This window comes from Sminthopsis crassicaudata, chromosome 4 (genome assembly GCF_048593235.1).
Source record: "Sminthopsis crassicaudata isolate SCR6 chromosome 4, ASM4859323v1, whole genome shotgun sequence".
Classification (NCBI taxonomy): Eukaryota; Metazoa; Chordata; class Mammalia; order Dasyuromorphia; family Dasyuridae; genus Sminthopsis; species Sminthopsis crassicaudata.
In genome coordinates this window covers 39,831,107-39,848,786 of record NC_133620.1, presented here as the reverse complement: position 1 = coordinate 39,848,786, position 17,680 = coordinate 39,831,107, and the positions used below count along the sequence as shown (strand labels likewise).

Sequence of the window (17,680 nt, the reverse complement as noted above, 5' to 3'; positions counted from 1 at the left end):
TTCATTTCACAACCCCCCACCCTTACATTCCAGGTCCCTTTAATATGTTTTCTTCCCTCATTAAAATGTAAGCTAGGACTCAGGGATTGTTTTGCTTGCTCATCTTTGCAATCCCTGGTACTTGCTTAGCACAGCACCTACAACATTATAAGTGCTTAATAAATGTTCTATCTGCCTATGTATCTTGGAATATTGGCTCGCAACTCTCACAAAGAGAGAGCTGTGTCAGCTATTCAGTCTGAAAAGATAATAAGGGCTGTACATTTGCATAATATGTGTTCAACACTATCACACTTGAACTTGAAAACTCCACCCAGTGAGGTAAGTACTATTATTATTTCCATTTTGCATATAAGGAAACTAAAAACTAAAGAATGGTTTGTGTTTTTAGAAAATATAGAGGTGGGATTTAACAACAGGCCTTTCATGAATATATCCCAGTCTAGTGCTTCTGCCCACCCATCTATCCTTTTGGAATCTCTCTTGGTGATTGGTGATCTTATCTGCTACCACAGATTCAATTATTATCTCTATGTAGACTTTATTATCCTATATGTGTCTATCTATATCTATATACATATACATACATATATATGTGTGTGGGTCATATATGTATACATATACATATATCTTTCTATATATATACATAATACATATATATCCAGCCCTAACCTTGACCCTAAACTCTAGTCTCACAAAACCAACTTCCCTTTAGGAAATCCTGAATGGCATCTCAAACTCAACATGTCCAAAACAGAACTTAAGATGAATCTTCTACCACAGCAATTTGGGACCCCCCCCACAAAGACTTTTAAAGGATCCATCAGGTCAAATAATAACAATAAATATATGCGATACTATATATAAAATGTAATTCTGTTCACTCTTTCAGTTGTATCTGATTCTTTGTGCTCCCATTTGCTGTTTTCTTGACAAAGATATCAGAGTGCTTTTTTATTTCCTTCTGAAGCATCTTCTATAAATGAGGAAACTGAAGCAAATAAGGTAAATGACTTGCCCAAGGTCACACAGCTGCTAAGTATCTGAAGCCAGATTTGAATCAGGAAAACCAGAAAGCTTTCAGGCCCAGCACTCTATCCGCTGTGCCACCAAACTGCTCCATATATAAAATGCTATATATATTTTTCATATACAAATACTTAAAAATACTATATATATAAATATTAAAAATCATAATATGAATATATTTTAATTTCTAATATGGCAAATCTCTAATCAATGTAATCTACATAAACAAAAGCTCTGTGGGGTCTTCAATAATTTTTAAAAGGATAAAGGGGTTATGAGACCAAAAGGTTTGAGAACAACTATACTAGAGCAGAGGTTATCAGACACAGTGGACAAAAACAGATTAAAATGTAAATGGAAAAAAACTTAATAAATAAAGCGAATAGAACCTAGATAACATTACATTTTAAAACTCAAAGTTTTGGTTTTTATAAGCAATCTGCAGGAATCTTTGTGTATGAGTTGGCCCCATCTATTGTGCTTAATATTACTGGTTTAAAGCACAAGAAGCTAGGTATATTTTTCTAAGCCTTCATGAACAGGTAATCATAGAAAGGGCAATTTGAGGATCTGGATTCAGATCCCACTATGGTACTTACTACCTAAGTGATATAGTGATAGAGCGCCAACCTGCATTCAGAAATGACCCAAATTCAAATTCCACATCAGACATTTGCTAGTTGTGTGAACTTGGACTTTGTCACTTAACCCTTTTTGCCTCCGTTGCTTCATCAATAAAATGAGCTGAAGAAGAAAATGACAAACCTCTTTAGTCTGTTTGCCAAAGAAAACCCCAAATGGGGTCATGAAGAGTCAGACATGACTACAACAATTCAACAATACCATAACTACCTATGTAACTATGTTTTTAGATCTTTTAGATCTAGCCATCTTGTGATCTTAATGTAGGAAATGGATATTATGAAACTTGAGCTGCCTACTTTACAAATTTGTTGTAAGGATGAAATAATACAATTTATGTATAAAAGTTTACAAATCTTAACACTCTATGTAAATGTTACTAATACGTTAGTATTATTAATATATTAGTATTACTGTTATTACCCAGTCTTGGAGTATCTGTTTAGACACATCTGTAGCCAGGAGTATTATTGCTCTGCTTTCTAGATGTAATTCATATCTTCTTTCCTTCTAAGGTTACCTTGTATCTTCTCAATACATATTCTGTGTATAACTATGTATAAACACTGTCTCCCCCATTAGATGGTAAATACCTAGAGAGTAGGGAATTTTTTTTCTGTATCCCTAGTGCTTAGACCTGTACCTGACTCATAGACTGATGAAGCTTATTGACTCGTTCTCTTACATTATTTTCTAAGAGTTTCAAGCGATCCTTTCAGTCAAAGTGTGACCTCTTTAAACATCAGAGACCAAACAATCCTCAAACCTTAAAGTTGTAAAGGACCTATTAGATCTGATTTATTCCATCCTTCAGATGGTTTACACTAATTTTTAATGCACCAAGCATCTACCACATTACTGAACTCATGTTCACACTCAATAACCACCCATTGTTGATTGATTATCTCATTCCTAATGAAGTTGTGCCCCACAGTTCATGAAGAGCATCCATTACACATTTGTTAAGAGGCAGATCCATACAAAGGCTATGCAAAACTTTCATTTGGGTACTGAAGTCACATGAGAAAAAAAAAAGTTTAAAACAAAATCAGTGTTCCCCCTCATATATCAACTTAGAACTGAGACCTAATCATTCAACTGAAATAGCCCTCTCCTAGGTTATCAAGGTAATAATTACCTAATCATCAAATTTAATGGTCTTTTCTCAATTTTTATCCTTCTTGACCTCTATGAACATTAAGAGACACAATGAAAAAAGGTTATTTACCTTCAGAGAGAGATCTGATGAACTCCGACTGTAAATTGAAGTATAATTGTCTTATTTTTTTTGCTTTTTAAAAAAATATGGCTAATATAGAAATGTGTTTTACATGATTTTACAATATAATCTACATCATATTGCTTGCTTTCTTGGTGAATGGGAAAGAAATTAGAAGGAGGAAGAGAATTTGGAACTCAAAATTTTAAAATGAAAAGAATATTTTCACTAAATAAGGTGACAAATTTTAAAAAGTAAACTCCTGGCATATAAAGCCCTTACAATATAGTTTCTCCAACCTTTCTAATCTTTTCCTATCTTCCTCCTTTCCACAAAATCCATGATCCCACTCTACTGGCATCTATGAACTCCCTTGCATGCCATACCACATTTCATCTTCCAAGTCTCTGCCTTTTTGCCATTCAATTCTTGGTCTCTCTTTGGTTCTTCTTGAGAATCAAATCAACTGCTACCTTTTACAGGAGAGTTTTTTTGGATCCATTTCCTCCGTTTTCCCAACCTCCATTGCTAGTACTTTCCCTCTAACCTTACTCTTTAGCTATACCATATCTATCTTGGGTGTACTATTTACTAACAGAATTAATCTACCAATCCACAAGCATTTCTTATGTGTTGATTTTGTGGTATTGTGCTAAGTATATAAAAAAGCACAAACAAGCCTTGCCTTCAAAGAGATTACAATCAAATTTGTAAGACAACATATAGAAGTCAGAATATATAAAATAAATTCAGAATAGAGTGTGAGCTTCTTGAGAGGAGGACCTCATTTGTCCTCCTTTATATCCACAGTGCTCAGCATAGGGAAGATGCTCTCACACTTTCTCAGTCACCAATGAAGACTGTCTGCCTGCTCCCATGTTCTTTTTATCATGATGTTTCCAGCAATGTTGTCAGACAACAAAGATGAAAACTGCCACCAAGGTCAGCTACCAAACTGACAATAAATAATTTAGCTTGAAAAAGCTATCAGCCAAATGTTTAGCAATGTATGTGGCATATTTCGGGGATTTGTTGACTGACAACTGACTGACAGGAAACCGAAAATATTTCCTTCCTAAGATGGTATCCAAAAACTAGAAGAGACCCCATACATGGATGGCCTACTTGTGTTGGAAGACAGACAAAAGTTGCACAAGATGGATGGATTAAATCTGTATGGTTAAAGAGAATACTCATATTAATCACAGTGTCACTAGAACACTAGAACATTATGTGAGGCATGTTGTTCTTAGTCAATTTAAACATATTTTATTCAATCAATCAAGGTGTGGCTTTCCACTCCTGTCTACCATCAGCTGGAAACTATAGGTCTGGAATATTTTGACAATCCCGGGCATTTTGTGTTGGCGGCTTCCCCAGTTACACATCATGGAGAGACATATTTTACTTCCCACCTACTCTCTTTAATTGAGTTTAACAGCTAAAAAGGATAGAAGAAATCATCTTGTTCAGCCCCCTCATTTTACAGATGAAGAAACTGAGCCTTAAGGTCACAGCTAATTAGTAAGAGCACTGGGAATAGAATGCAAGTCTAATTTCTAGTAATATATGTTTGATCTTACAACACAGAGGGAAATATTAAGAAAGGAACTAGCTGATTTGATGAGTTCAAATTAACAAGCCCAAACAAACTGTATCCCAAGGCAGATATGAATGCCGAGCCACTTTCTGTGATCTCTGAAAGGTCATAGAGAATGGGAAAGGTACCAAGGGGCTAGAGAAGGGCAAAAAAACAAAACAAAACAAAACAAAACAAAACATACAGACAGTATCACAATTTAAAATTGGAAGGGACATTAGAGATTCTCTGGTCTAATCTTTTCATCTTAAAGTTGAGGAAACTGAGGCCCAGGAAAATTATGTGACTTGCCCAAAATCACACAGATAAACAATAGGAATAAGATTTGAATCTAAAACTTCTCACTCTAGAGCAGTGTTTGGTCTACTATGTCAAGCAATAGAATCTAAAAGTGATAAAACTATCCAACTAAATTTGCTGCTTGAGAAAATTCTCCAGTCTATTATTTAAGTGACAGAGAGTAAATATCTCATAAAAGATAGAAATGACCAGAAGACCAACATGGCTTTATCAAGAACAGGTCATATAAATTCCAATTGACTGGTGATGAAAAGTGCTACGTACATCTGGAGAGAAAACTATGGAGACTGAACGTGGATCAAAGTATAAGCTTTTCACTTTTTTTTTTTTTGGTTGTTGTTTTTCATTTTGCTCTAATTTTTCTTGCATAATATGGAAATATGGAAATATGTTTAAAAGAATTATACATGTTTAATCTATATTGGATTACTTGTATTGAGTAGGGAAGAGAAGGGAAAAGAGGGAGAAAAATTTGGAACACAAGCTTTTGCAAAGGCGAATGTTGAAAACTATCTTTGCATGTTTTTGGAAAAAAAATAAAATATTAAATATAAAATAAAATAAAATACATGCATGCCCCCCCCCCCAAAAATGAAAACAAAAAAAAAACCTAGCTCATGGTAGAGCAGCTAGGAGGCAGAGTAAATAGAAACTGACCTTGAAGTCAATAGGACTTGAGTTTAAATTTAGACATACTCTTACTAGCTTTGTGACTCTGGGCAAGTCACTTCACCTGTTTGTCTCCCAAAATAAGAAGGCTACATTAAAAAGTGATCATCTCTGTCCCAGTCTAACCATAACTGGTACCATATTGAGTTTGGGGTACTACATTTTAAGAAAAGCATCAATAAGTTGGGGGACATTCAAAGGAGAGTAAACAGAATGGTGAAGCTAATAGTATATGAGGTTTCACTAAAGGATCTGAAAGATGGTTGCCTTGAAAAGGAAAAGAGTAGAATATAGTAGCTACATTGAAATATTTAAAAGGATATAATGGAAAAACAGGATTAGACCTTTTTTAAGCTTAGTCCAAAAGAGTAAAAGTAAGAACCAAATGTAACATGAGAGCATGGACTTTCTCAGAAAGTGGTATGGGGTGCCCCTTATAATCAGGCAAAGCCTTGTGACCCTTCATTCATGTTATAACAAGTTTGAGAAGCCTGGTGTGGTAGACATCAGGTTGGACTTGAAAAACTGAGGTTTGATTCCCTCTCCAAAATGTTCCAGCTCATTAAAAATAGACAAGTTACTAAATGTCCCTAAAATTCAGTTTCTTCATTTACAAAATGGCAATCGATACCAGTAATGTCTCCCTTATTTGAAAGGCTCAAAATAAGGTGATACTTATGAGAACTTTATAAACTGCAAATGCTACATAAACATCAGCAAATAACAGTTTTGAAGTGAATATCCTTGTTCATTCAAAGTTTGGGTTAGCCAGACTTTGAAGACCCTGACAATACCTGCCTTTATCCTGTGGGGCTAGAAGCAAAGAGAAAAATCTGAATGAGTCACATTACCTGGCTCCTTAATTTCATTTCCTCCACTTTTTGGTGACTCATCCTTTGCCAGATACCTCTGTTCAACCACTAGAAACTTCCTCCAAAAACCAGACTTCTCCCATGAGCCACCAGTTTTCCCAACTTCCTCCTATTTTCATCCCACAACTTCTCTTAGCTTATTCACCAACTTATTTGTTTATTCTGATCAGTTCCTTCCCTAATAAAACACACATCAAAAATTAAAATCTTTTTTCTTATTTTCCCAAATTCATTTAAATGAGAAATTGAGGATAAAGATGAGTTTTTCCATATTGAGGAACTTTGGAAGGTTTTAATAAGTCTTTTAATTTCCTTATGAAAATGAATCGCCTCACTGCCAACACTCACTTAACCACAGAGCTGTAAACAAAGATGGGGTGACCAGGGCTTTGTCCAAAGATGCCAAAATTCAGAGTATGCTGATAGTGTTTTCACACCTTCAGTCAAGTTCCAAGGTGTATTCTATTCCAAAACCTAGCAATATTGAAAATGTCTATCTTTTCCTACAAAGGATCCTCAGATACTGGGTTCTCCTTTGAGATTATTACTTCTAGCTTATGGAACATTTTATGGTGCTTGTCTTAGGTCCCAGAACTGATTATGCTCCTTAGTGTCTAAAATTTACCAACACTCCCAAATCTCACTTTTTAAACAAAAACTTCAACTCACCCTATGAATAAATATTTTCTAAAAATCACAAAAAGATTATTTTAATATTTTCTTTTTTCTTTGTTTCTATCTATGTTCTGGTGAAGTTTCTAATAGATAATGAGAAAATAGCAACTGAGAGCTTCCATATCCAATTCTTTTATTTTACAGATGAGGAAATTGGCAATACTATTGTGTTGAAGGGCTAGTTAATGACAGAGTTGGGACAACAGCCCAGGAATCTTAGTTCATGCAAGGAAAAGAATAAAGGCCTAAATAAATCACCAAGAATATCAGCATCTCCCAAATGTGCAGCGTTTTCACAATAATTATAGTCTCTGACTCCAAAATGATGCCATCTGGATACCAAAGAAAACATAAATAATACTAACAAACATAATAGTAGAAAACAGATAATAACACTAACAAACATTTACACAGTGCATAAGGTTTACAAAGTGCTTTAAAATATTATCTCACTTTTATTCTCATATAACAACCCTAAGAGGCAGGTGCTATCATTATCCCCATTTTACCAAAACAAAAACAAAAACAAAACAAAACAAAAACTGAGGCAGGCAGAGTGACTTGCCCATGGTCACACAGCTAGTAAGTATCTGGAGCTAGATTTGACTTGTGGTCTTCCTGACTCCAGGTCTAGTACTCTATCCACTGCATTATCTAGCTGCCTTTTAACATTCCTTTTGTGGTTTATACACCACTCCATACAATCCATGGATTTCTCTAGAGAGCATTTCTCAAGCTAAAATACTAGGTGGTGGACAAAGTCAGAGTCTTGGAGGTGAGAAAAACCTAGGTTGAAACACATTCCAGCCATTTATTGGCAATATAACACAGGAGAAGTCACTTAAGCTTTCTGAACCTCCTTTTCCTTGTCTGTAAAAGGGGTATAAAACAACTCATGATATTTACTTCACAAGAGTTTTTGTAAGGAACAAGAGAGAAAATGTATATAAAATGCTTTGATAACTTTATAGTGCAACTTAAATATCAAGTTATTATTAATGTCATCACTAAAACTCCTTGGCCATTCTTGGAATCTGTTAGCATGACCATATTGAGAAATGATCTGTGCATTGTGGAATATTAAGGCCCTGAGAAGCAACAGGTGCTTGTAGACACATCTCAAAAAACCACACATCCATTTCTCTTCCTTGTGAGAAGAAAGTTCTGCAATTGAGAAAGAAGCATCTTATCACAGGACTCCCATCCCAGTAAGTTAATCATGGCTGACTTGCCATTGGCCCATTCTCTTACCTAAGACAGTCATAACTGTCTTCATGAGCTTCATTGGGGTCCTCCGGCGGCTGATGGAACCACTTGTGTGTGGAGACAAGACATTGGTTTTCCTCTTCACATACATGTAGATACGCAGGTACACCACCACCATGATAAGGAAGGCCACCAGGTTGGATACTGTCCAGAAAATGAGATAGCTCCTACTATAAATGGGAGCCAAGGAAGAGCAAGTAGAGATGTCACACAGGCAATTCCAGCCAAGTGTGGGAACCGCCCCCATGAATATCGCAATGGCCCAGATAATCAGGATCAGCAGGGTCACCCTTTTCTTGGTCAGATTGCTATGGACTCTCATTCTCATGATGGACATGTGCCTCTCCACAGCAATGACCAGCAGATTTGTTAGCGAGGCCGTCAAGCTGGTGTCCAGGAGCCCCTGGCGCAGAAACCAACGGTTGACGGTCAATGTTTTGGAAACGGGTCCAGTGTTGAACATGAGGAACACATAGGCAATGCCGGCAAAAAAGTCTGCGGCAGCGAGGTTGGCCAGCAGGTAGTAGAAGGGGAAGTGAAACTTTCTGTTCTTTACCACAGCAGCGATGACCAGAGAATTGGAAATGAAGATAAATAGACAGAAGAAAGTTCCAAAGCAGAGAACAATCATGAGCTTGGTCCCCGTCCATTCGTCTGCAGTGTCAGTGTTGCTCATGTTATAGAAAAAGTCCATGCGTTTATCATAGTGGCACTCGTTCATTATGGAAGAGGGCGGGATAGCCTAGGAAGGAAGCAGCAAAAAAACAAGAATATATCAGTATGGAGGAATGATTAAACAAAGAAGTCAAAAACTATTTATGAAACACCAGGTGCAAAGAAAGGAGGATACAAATAGAAAAGCAAGATTAGATTGTAAGCTCCTTAAAGACAGGTACTGTCTTTTGCCTCTTTTGATATCCTCAGAACTTAGCACATTGCCTGGCACACATGGGTATTTAATAAATTTTTATTTAATTTTTTATTTATTTAATGTTTAATGTATTTAATAAATGTTTCTTATTTGATATTGATTGAGATAATTCCTGCTCTCAAGGAGCTCATATTCTAATAGGGAGAGAAAACACATTTACATTTCAGCTTATGTCAGATGGAAACACCTAAATAAATATTTGTGAAATGCCCACTTTGCACTGAATATTGTGCTAAAAGTTGAATCTTCAGGATACACAAAGCAAGATGGAAATGTGTCTCCTTGAGTAACTTTAGATAATAATTTTAAATAAGGGAAATACTTTTATGGAAGTGGTATAAGGGAGAGAGCCACAGATCAAGATTCCTGAACCTTGAAAATAACCACTGTTCTCCAGAAAAACAATGCTAATCCAGTCCAATCACAATAATTTAAGTGCCTCCTATGTGCAAGGCAATGTGCTAGCGGCTGCCTATCAGTATACCAGAATGTTCCTCTTACATCTTGCCCAAGTATTTTTTTCATTCTAACCAGAGGACAAACAATGACAGTTATGATCTTGCCTGGTCAAAAATATTGGAATCTATCAAAATAGATACTTTATTAAGTATCTACTATATGCCAAGTCCTGTACTAAGCACTGGAGATTAAAAAAAAAAAAAAAAAAAAAAAAAACTGGCAAAAAAAACCCAGTTCCTGTCCCTAAGAAACACACAATATAATGGGGGATATGACATGCAAACAACTGTCTTAGCTGATCAAATGACATTTCCCCAATAAGCCTTGAGGGACCTCAGTCTGCCAGTAAAATCCTCCCTCTCCTTTCCTACATTGGTTCTTTGTTTTAAAGTTGTGTAGATAACATTCATAATTTTCCCAGACTCCAGAGCATTTATTGAGATTTAATTGAGCAAAGAATTGGACACACCCATATACAGACATTCTCTTAGGATCATTAACCTATACCTGACTCAAAGGCCAAGGAGTTCAATCCCTTCACTTTATAGATTAGGAAAGTGAGATAGTTAAGATTCAATTTCCTAATCTATAAAGAGAACTTGTCAGAGTCAAGATTCAAACTCAGGTCCACTGATTATAAATATAACATCCTTTTTCTTCAGTAGAATGTCTCTGAACCTAAGAATCCTTTCTACAATATCCTTGAGAAGTGGCCATCCAGCTTTACCTTAAAGACCTCCAAGTAGGGGTATACTCACTCCCATGGCAGCCAATTCACTTTCAGAATAGCTCTGATTGTTATGAAGTTGTTTCTTCAATTGAACAAAATGTGACTCTAGAACTTCCTAGTGTATTCCTCCTACTTCTGAACTCCAAGACAATACAGAATATAACAGCCCTTTAAATACTAAATATATATATATATATGTATATATATATACACACATACACACACACACACACACACACGTGTGTGTGTGTGTGTGTGTGTGTGTGTGTGTGTGTGTGTGTGTGTGTGTATAATTCTCCCATAAATCCCCACAATGCCAGGTTCAAAATCATCAGTTTTTTAAACTGATCCTCATGAGGTATGGTTTTTGGTCCCTTCACTATGTGTTAATCATTTTTCTCTTGATAAGCTCAAGCTTGTTAACGTGGCATTCCAGACACTGAGGACCATTTTGGAGAGAGTTCTAGGCCCGGTATGGCATGTTAATAGGTATGTCAGACAGACTGATCACACTAGATATAACACCACAATGGTAACTGCCAAGAAAGAAGATTGATTTCATTGATCTCATAGACAACCAGAGCTGAAAATTTAAGAGGAAACACAAGAATCCTACCTTCAGGAAGCTCACAATCTAATAGGGGTTGAGATTAAGGTTTCTTCCAACTCAATTTACAGTGACTTCAAATAAGTACCATTCCTATCAAACCAAGCTGCTTCTAGTGTTAGAAAGGTTTTCCTCGACTTATAAAGTGAGCAGAACCAGAAGAGGAATGCATATAGTAACAGCAATACTATATGATGATCAGATATGGATCAACTTAAAATATTCTCAGTATTGCAATGATCCAAGGCAATTCCTAAGGATTTAGGATGAAAATTGCTACCCATGTCCAGATAAGGAATGTAGGGAGTCTGAATGCAGATTGGGATTTTTTTGTCTTTATTTTTCTTGTTTTTTTTTTTTTTTTTTTCCCACAATATGATTAATATGGAAATGTGTTTTACATGACTGCACATGAACAAGCTATGTTAAATTGCTTTTCTTCTCAATAAATGAGGGAGGAAGAAAGGGAGGGGAGAAACTGAAACTTAAAGATTTAAGAAACAAATATTTAAAATCACTTACCTTCCCAAGGAAGGGAGAGGGAAGGGAGGGTTAGAATTTGGAACTCATAATTCTAAAAGGAAAAAAAAAAACCAACAACATATGCTAAAAATTGTCTTAATTATAATTGGGGGGAGGGGATATATACATATATATATTTAATAAAACCATTCTGGAGAGTAAAAAAATGTTTTTACATGAATTGGAGGAACAAAAGAAAACATTAAAAAGAGAAAGATTTTCCTGACAAGCCTAAATATGTCTCTTCACAACTTCCATCTGTTCATCAGATATGATAATATTTATAAAGCATAGTTCCTGGCACAAAGTAGATGCTATATAAATGTGTATTCTCTTCCCCTTCTCTTCATGGTTCTCTCCTTTGGAGCTAAGAAGAAATTAAATCCCTCTTCTATATGACAACCAATCAAATCCAAGATTTTAGGTAGCTGAATGCTTTGCTGTGTCTTCAAGGCTAAAAGTCCCCAGTCCCTTGAACCAATCCTCATTTGACATGGACTCAAAGCTCTAGGTCTTCCCAATTACCATCCTCCTGATGCTCTTCAATTACCAATGACCTTTCCAAAAGTGATACCCAGAATGGAACCTAACACTCTAACTGTAAAATGATCAGGTAAAGTTACAGACCATTACTTTCTAATCCAGAGAAGTTCACCACTTTCATACAGTTCAAGATCACATGACCTAAACCCACCAGACCTTTTTCGAAAAAATTATATTATTTTTCAGGCAAAGATCTACTCTGGCAATGTATGTGTCTTTGGATACAGGGAGAGACACTAACCTTTTGTGATTCTACTAAAAAGTACAATGAATAAACTTAGATTATGACTTCAAGCAGGAATCAAGGAGAGCAAAAGATTGTTACAGACAGATTTCCACTGGATTCAAATTTAATGATACATGTTCCTTGGAAGAAAAACTAAGGCAAATCTGGACAGCATACTAAAAACCAGAGATATCACCTTGCCAACAAAGATCTGTATGGTCAAAACAACCGTTCTTCTAATAGTAACATACGGCTGTAAGAAATGTACTATAAGAAAGGCTGAATACCACAGAATCAACGCTTTCAAACTCTGGTGCTAGAGAAGACTTTTAAATAAGTTTCCTGGACAGGAAGGAGATCAAATCAGTCAATACTTAAAGAAATTAAATCAGACTATTCACCAGACAGTCAAATACTGAAACTTAAATAACTCTGGCCACATAATGAGAAGACAGTATTCACTGGAAAAGGCCTTGATATTGTAAAAGATTGAAAGCAAAAGGAAAAAAGGATGGCAGAGGATGGAATGGATAGATAGTGTCATGAACGGGAGCTTGCAGAGTCTTCAGGAGATAGTGGAGGAGAGAAGGGCTTGGTGTGCATTAGATCTCAGAGACTTGGACACATCTGAATAACAACTTCCCAGAGTTACTGAGCTCATATAAATAAAATATTTTAACTTATATAAATGTCAACTATTAATATAATCTTACATATTCCAATAGAAGAAACATATTTCTAAAATTCACTTTTAAACTCAGATGTGTTTTCTAGAGTTTAAAATATGGCAGGGCTAAGCTTTAACAAAATCTATCCCAGAAACTAGGATCAAAGAAACTTGTTTTTAATGTGTATCTTAGCATTTAAGCTATCATCCAGAGAATTCGTATTTATATAATACAATAAAAGCTCAATATTTTTCACTTCATTAATCTATCAAACTTAACTATTCCCATAAAAAATAAAAACTCAACACCTTTGAAAGCACATGTTTCAGTAAAAATGATCAGCAAGTTTTGCAGATTATAATAATAATGTTAATAACATGTTTACACAGCATGTCCCAAAAGTCTTAGGGCAGTTTTAAACTCTTAAAGCTTAAAGCCTTTGAGACACCCTATATATATATTTATGTAGATATAATGTACATATATATCTATAATATATATGCACACACTCCAAGACTTTTGGGACCCTATGGATTTGTAAGTCTATGTGTATAAACACCGATTTGCAAAACACTTTATATATATATTAGCTCATTTAAGCATTAGAACACACAGGTATATATGGGAAGGGGGAGGAGGGGATTTTATTTTTTCAGGTTATCATTTATCAACTAAATTTAATTAAACTAAAATGACTAAATTTAATTAAAAACTAAACCTTTCATCAAAAATGCAAGGGACTTACAAAATATGAATTATTTTGAGACATTTAAGTGCATCTAGGAACACCCAGAACATCCAGTATGAATGCCCATGTTTCCACCTTTTCCCTCCATTTTCTGAGGTATTATTTGTCTTTCCCCATTCTCCTTTAAAGTGTTTTGCAAGAGATTACACACCCTAAAAAATGTAGATCTTGGCTTTGATATCCCTCTGTTAAGGCAAGGTCAAACATTTGCTGATTGTATTAACTTCTGAACTCCGGGTGGCAATTGTTTTATGGTGATTATATTTTTCAAAGAGAGGACAACAGTGAAAAGTCTATATTTTTGCTCTTAATCATTTGCCATTTGTCACAGTCCACAGATTATTTAAACAGGTCAGGTTGGAGCTGTTGAAAGTGCAGACTGTATCTTATCATCATTAGACTTTCTTCTAATATGATGCTAATTTTGACCTTTGCTCTAACCAGCCAATGATCCAGCTGTACACAGACAGAAGTTCTGACATAACTCCCACATGAGTAATTAGTTATTTCTGGTCTATAGAGACAGAGATAGAGACAGAGCACAAGGTGGAGACAAAGATGAAGAAAGTTGGTACTAAAAGGCATCATTATAAAGAAACTAAAATATAAAGAAAATTCTTATGACTCAGTCTTCCACATTTTTCCTTTTTATTCTATTCTGCTGGATGTCCCAAACAAATTTATTAGAACACTTAATAAATATTAAGTAGTAATAATGATTGTTCATCCCAAAATTTTCAAGATCATAAAATGCTACAACTCCATTATGTTGAAAACATATTTTCAGGACTTTTTTTTGGTGACTTAAAAGTTAATTAAAAACCTCCATTGAGAGTGAAGTTTGTTGAGTACTTTCCAACTTAAGCATAGATCCAGAACTTAGAACATGCCTCCAGGAGAGAAGATGTAAATGATCATAATGACAACAGAAAGACGAAAATAGAATGATCTAATAATTATATTATCTATTAAAATTACTCACCTGCTACATAATTCTCATTAAAATGAGCATTTATATAAAAATACAAATTTCTTTTAAATAAGTTTACAAAGATTATATACTTATAAATATGTAACATATAGTTGTTTTATATAATTTAAGTTTATATACATGTTTATTTGAACATATAAATAATTTTATTCTACCCAGAATTTAATATTTCTATGAAAATATATATTAATTTTAAATATACAAGTTTATATATAATTATATATTTATAAACATATAATTTTTAAAAATAAAATTTTATAAGCTATTATATAGTATTAATAGAATAAAAACTCATATTTAGCACTAAGCACTTATATAATTATTAGCTTTTGAAATACAAACTTCATATTTATAAATAATATAACTTCTATAAATATTGTTTATATAATTCAAATATATATAATCATTTATATAAATATAAAAAAGCTCTCATATTTAGCATTTATATAACTATAGCTATATAAATTTAAATATACAAGGCATATATTATTATATATTCATAAGTAGACAAGTTATATAAATGTATTTTTTATTGATATAATTTAAATTTATGTAAACATTTCTATACAGAGCAACTAAGTAGTGCAATAGATAGTTCTCGGACATGAAGTGAAGAATGTGATTTCTAGCTTTAGACACTGGCTGTGTGACCCTGGGCAATCACTTTACCCTGTTTGCCTCAGCTTCCTCATCTGTAAAAATGAAGTGGAAAATGAAACAGCAAATCATTCTATTATCACTATCATGAAAATCCCAAATAAGGTCACTAATGAGGTTGGACATGACTGAACAAGAGCGAAAAACAAACAAACCAAAAAAACCTTTTAAAAACATTTCTATAAATATATAATTTATAGCAAATATTTAGCATTGCTATTCTAAATGTTGTCCATAATTATATATTCATAAATATAGAAAATAAAGGTAATTTTATATAATTTAAATTTATATTTCTATAAATATAAAAATAATTCTCATTATGGCTAGCATATAGGACCTATCCCACAGAGTTGTGTTGAAAATTAGGATTGTAAAACAATTGGCCAATCACAAAGCACTGTATAAATGCTAGTTATTAATATCATTAAACTGTGGATCTTTGAAGATTAACTTCTTTTTGGAAATTTAATTCTATTTAATTTCCTAATATTTTGCCTGTGTCTATAATACAAATCACAAAAACCACATCTTTACTAAAAATACATTTTCAAAAGAATTCCTTTTTTATTATAAACCAGATACACAATGTTCAGATTTAGGGATTGGTTAGAGTCAGTAAAAGTTGGCAAACTTGAATCCTGCCAATTGCTTGATTTTTTTTTTTTTTTTTTTTTTTTTAAGATCCTAAAAGACTCAGAAGGCTTGACCAGACTGATCCAGTGCCGCCTAAAGCTGCTAAAGATGCAGGCTGTTACCATAATGTCAGAGTTGGGCAATTAAAGACTTCATAAAATAATGCTTTAGAAAGTCTATATATGGCGCCCGAATGAAAGCTGCATGAGTAAAGCCTTCATTTAGACTCTCCCAGAACATGGTTCTCCACGAAAACACCAGGCTAGCCTGTAATGTGGAAACAATTATGAAAATGAAGCCCTTTGCAAACCACTTGAGTGACTTTTATATCCAGCTGTATCCTGCAAGAAAACATGTCCTCCTGCTCTTTGCCGGCTTATGAGCACCCTGTTCTCTTCCTCCTAACTTACATTTGGTGTATCTTTACAAGAAAATTTCTATTTAATTCACCACTCATTAATTGCTTCAAGTGTCAAGTCTGAGCAGGACCACGACTGCCCTGAAGATTATAAAGTGGTTGGCTAGACAGAACAGACCAAAAATACAGACAGCAATACTTTGAGCACAAGTTGAATGAAAAGTAAAATGACAGAAGACAACCTCAGTATGCATTTCCCAAACCAATTGACCTCATTTCCCTTCTCCCCAAATATATCTGTTTGGTAACATACATCTCCAGCAGGAAAGGCAAGAGACAAGACTTCTCTCTACTACTGGTATGAGAGGCTTGGAGTTTTCAAAGCCTGTTAACATGATGGCCAATTGAGCCCTTAAACCTGTGTTAACTTTGTAAATTTGTAAATTTTCCATCTGGTTGGTAAAACAGCCAGGTTATTTAGCATTATAATCCCCCCCAAATTAAGTCTAAATCTGACCAGAATTGTTTGAACCATAGGTTACTTAGATTGCAAGCTAGACTGGGTTAAATGCATAGGAGAAATCTGATAAGGTCCAGAATTGTTTGGATCACAGGTTACACAGAATACAAGCTAGACTGGGTTAAATGCACTGGAGAAGTCAATTAACCAACAAGTATTTATTAAGGGACTACCAGCATTGTTTTAAGGGCTGAAGATGCAAAGACAAAAGGAAGTCAGCCTCTCACATGTCTGCTTTGGGAGAAATGATTATTAATAACCAATGATTTGGGGAGATTCAGAGTTGTCACCTTTTTCTAAAGTCTGATTTTAAAAGTTCAGTCTTACTGATAATGAGATTGGACTAACTTTCTTGTTCAGACCCCACCCAGGTAGAGAAGCCATTGTGCTCCACTCAGGTTTGGGTGGGGATACATTCTTTGAATAGAATGCCCAAGGCTATGGGTAATTTAATATTAAATGATATAATCAAAATTCATTTGAATAGGACAGTCCCTCATTGTAATATTCATTCTCTCATTAATTGCTAACCAACCTGAGTTGATTGCCACCCACAGGAAGATCCCTTTTCCAATGGAAATCTGAGTTATAAGCCTGCCACCATGATTGTTTTTGGCTTATGAGAAGAAAGGGTTAAATAATCATCCTTTTATTAATAAAAATGTTAGCATTATTAATAAGCCTCTTGAGTCTTTTTGAAAACCACAGCTTCTGACTTTCTGAACTTTGCTCTCCTTCCTTGGCTATGTTACCCTAGTATTTTCCTGGCCCTGATTCATCTAGACTTCTCACTCCTGAAAACCCCTCTGCTA

General features: G+C 34.7%; 1 protein-coding gene across 2 annotated transcripts in view; it reads right to left on the bottom strand.

Moving 5' to 3' along the window:
* LPAR3 (lysophosphatidic acid receptor 3) overlaps positions 1–17,680 on the bottom strand; it is a 128,227-nt gene that overhangs the window by 79,483 nt on the left and 31,064 nt on the right. For both annotated transcript variants that reach the window (XM_074266359.1, XM_074266360.1), the window contains exon 2: positions 8,258–9,014. In XM_074266359.1, coding sequence (XP_074122460.1) covers positions 8,258–8,993 — 736 coding nt within the window. In that variant the 5' untranslated portion in view covers positions 8,994–9,014. The remainder of the gene's footprint in view (positions 1–8,257; positions 9,015–17,680) is intronic.